A 2,870-nucleotide genomic window follows, 5' to 3' on the forward strand; every position below is an offset into this window, starting at 1 on the left:
CGGCGGGACGAGAGCAGAAACTCACTCTCAGCCTTGCCCCTCGTGCAGCGCGTCTTCCCTTACATCTCGGCCATGGTGAACAACGGCTCTCTCACCTACGACCACGACCGGGACGGGAGACCGACGGAGCTGGGGGGCTGCACGGCCATGGTGCGCAACCTCAACCACGACACCTTCCTGGTGATCCGTTACGTGAAGAGGAGACTGACGGTGAGTTGCTGCCTGCCAGGGCAGAGCGGGCAGCGGGGCCGTGGAGGGGCTAAGGGAGCTTCTTCTTTCTCAGGTGTTGATCGATATCGACGGTAAGCACGAGTGGCGAGACTGCATCGACGTGCCGGGTGTGCGCTTGCCCCGTGGGTACTACTTTGGGACCTCTTCTGTCACCGGAGACCTGTCAGGTACTGCCCCGGGGTCCTCAGCTTTGTTTCCCAAGCAGCTCTGGCAGCTCCTGCGCAGCTTGGGGTGTCTGGAGGTGCAGCTCGGTACCTGGTGGGGCTTACAGAAGCACGTGAGGACCTTCCCATGCTTTAAACACCCTTGAGCTGCGAGCAGGAGCCTTGTTTTTTAATCTTGCAGCAACTCCTGAGGAGCCAAAAGCCTGGTCTGGGCGCGTTGCTCCCTCGAGCGCTTTGTCTAGGCAGCACGTCCCATTTTCCTTGAGCTCCCTGCGGGGCCACGGCCTGACCTCAGCCAGCCTCTCTTAACGCCATGGCAGCGAAATGGCTGTACCGGCTCAGCCGGAGGGTCTGTCTCCAAAACATGCGTTTTGGGAGGAGTAAAAACAGGATGAGCACTGAAAAAAAATCTGTACTCTCCTGCCGCAACCCGTGGTGCCTGGGTTAGCCTCGAGGGCAGCGCTGGAAAGAACTGCCATCGCTGCAAACGCCCCAGGCTTTTGCACGATGCTTCCTCCTGCTCTCTGACTGTCTCTGGAACACGCCTGGGTGTATTTTGCTTTGGATTTCACAGCCCCAGAGCTATCGCCCGCCTGTTATTGAGGGAGGGACCAGCCAGGCGCACCTGGAAACAGTGGTGCGTCGTGGGCCGGTGTAAATCGGGTTTTGCAGAGAGCTAAAGCTAAAGCCCTCCGCCTTCCTCAGCATAATACTTCTCTCCCGGCGCTGGTCAAGGTGCCGTCAGGCCTGGCGTTACCCCTCTGTGCCTCTTTCGGCAAGTTTTAAGCCTGATTTGAGTTATGCCTCTACAAAAGCGCATTGATGGCCGGTGTCTGGGCCCATTGTTGGCTCCAACAAAAGTTCCTTTTCTCTCTCAGATCTCTGCCCAGTGCCCGGGGAGCTGGCAGGCTGGCGTGGAGCGCTCGCCTTGTCCCACTAATAACTCCACCATCACAAGCAAAGGAAGTAGGGCCACGTGAGGCTGATGCTAACACATTCCCTTCGGGTGGCCGAGCGGTTTCGAGTCAGATGATCTCCCGATCTGGGCTGTTCTTTTTCAGTTTAAGTAGCTTAAAGGTTCCTGTTGGCAGAGGGCCCTGCGCTGGGGCGCAGCTCTCAGCCCGGTGTAGACCTTGCCCTGCGGAGGTGAGTTTTGTCTCCCCTTGGGAGGGGAGAGCCAGCACCTTTGCCCCAAGCGATAACATCCCACAGTGCTGCCTGCGGCACTCGAGTCCCCTGGCCGGAGCCATATTCGTCGGTGACGCCTCGAGACACGTTTCTGCTCTGCTTCCAGACAACCACGACATCATTTCCCTGAAGCTTTACCAGCTGACGGTGGAGCGGACGCCAGAGGAGGAGAAGCAGGACAGAGAGGTGTATCTGCCGGTCGTGGACAACCTGAAGCTGCCGGGAAGTGAGTAGGAGCCACCGGCCTCACGCAGGGGAAGGTGGGACCGGTGGGGATTTGGGGGGGATCCTCAGGGTCGGGTCGTGGAGCTGTGGTGCTTGCGGAACAGAAACCACGTCATCTCGCCAGCAAACCAGCCGAGCTCTAGCTGGAATCGGGAGGTCCGTGCCTCGTTTTTCTCGCCCGCTGTGTGACACAACTGGTGTCACAGCCCGTCTCCGTTTGGCGTGGGCGTAGCGGGCAGCAGTGCTCGCCCTCGGAGAGAATTGCTCCCATCCCGGAGGACCGCAGCCTGCCGGGCTAAGTGTCTCTGCTCCGCTTTGGACATGCCATGCCAAAATGGGGTGTGCTGGTCCACTGGAAGCTCACGGAGGTTTTGAAGCTCGACAGTGTCATCTCCCCTCCAGAAATGCCACCGCAGACACGTCCACGAGCCCCTTGTGTGCTGAGGTCTCGCGGCTTTAGCCCTTACAACGAACTGGTGCCCGACAGCTTTGGGAAGCCAAACCCTGGGGTGGTGTGAGCCTGGCAGGGTGTGCGTGGCGTTACCGGTGTGTTGGTGTGGGGCGGTTAAACCCCCCCAGTGCAGGCAATTCTCAGCTGGGTTTCGGGGCGTTGGGCTCTCTGGGGGCTCACGGGCTGTTTTTCTTCCTCTGATATAGTGGAGGCACCGCTGGAGCCCATGAGCGGCCTGGCTCTCTTCTTAATCGTCTTCTTCTCCCTTGTTGCCATCGTTTTCGCCATCGTCATTGGAGTCATCGTCTACAACAAGTGGCAGGAGCAGAGCCGGAAACACTTCTATTGACTTGGGAACCCCCTCCGGGATGGCCCGTTGCTAGTCCTTGCTAGCCACATCCCGACTCCCACCCATCCCAGACTGGCCAGAGCGTGATGGACGGACCCTCACGGCAGGGACCCTCGTGTCCCCCCAAAAGTGGGGCCTGCTGTTTCTTATCGGGCTCCAGAACTCCCACACTGCTCCAGGTGGGCGCGGGGGATCCCCAGCGTGGCGTGCGATGGACCGGGAGACGAGCGTCGCGGGGACGGACCTGCCGTCCCCCGAAGGA

General features: G+C 59.8%; 1 protein-coding gene across 1 annotated transcript in view; it reads left to right on the plus strand.

Moving 5' to 3' along the window:
* The window catches only part of LMAN2L (lectin, mannose-binding 2-like), a gene marked incomplete at its 5' end in the record, with an annotated part of 5,556 nt that extends 2,948 nt beyond the window's left edge, over nucleotides 1–2,608 (plus strand). Inside the window, 4 exons of the mRNA XM_009578835.1 lie at nucleotides 49–210; nucleotides 284–398; nucleotides 1,690–1,809; nucleotides 2,466–2,608. Of these exons, the coding sequence (XP_009577130.1) occupies nucleotides 49–210; nucleotides 284–398; nucleotides 1,690–1,809; nucleotides 2,466–2,608 (540 nt within the window). The remainder of the gene's footprint in view (nucleotides 1–48; nucleotides 211–283; nucleotides 399–1,689; nucleotides 1,810–2,465) is intronic.
* Nucleotides 2,609–2,870: the final 262 nt, after the last annotated feature.

Source organism: Fulmarus glacialis, unplaced genomic scaffold (genome assembly GCF_000690835.1).
Source record: "Fulmarus glacialis isolate BGI_N327 unplaced genomic scaffold, ASM69083v1 scaffold18625, whole genome shotgun sequence".
NCBI classification, from domain to species: Eukaryota; Metazoa; Chordata; class Aves; order Procellariiformes; family Procellariidae; genus Fulmarus; species Fulmarus glacialis.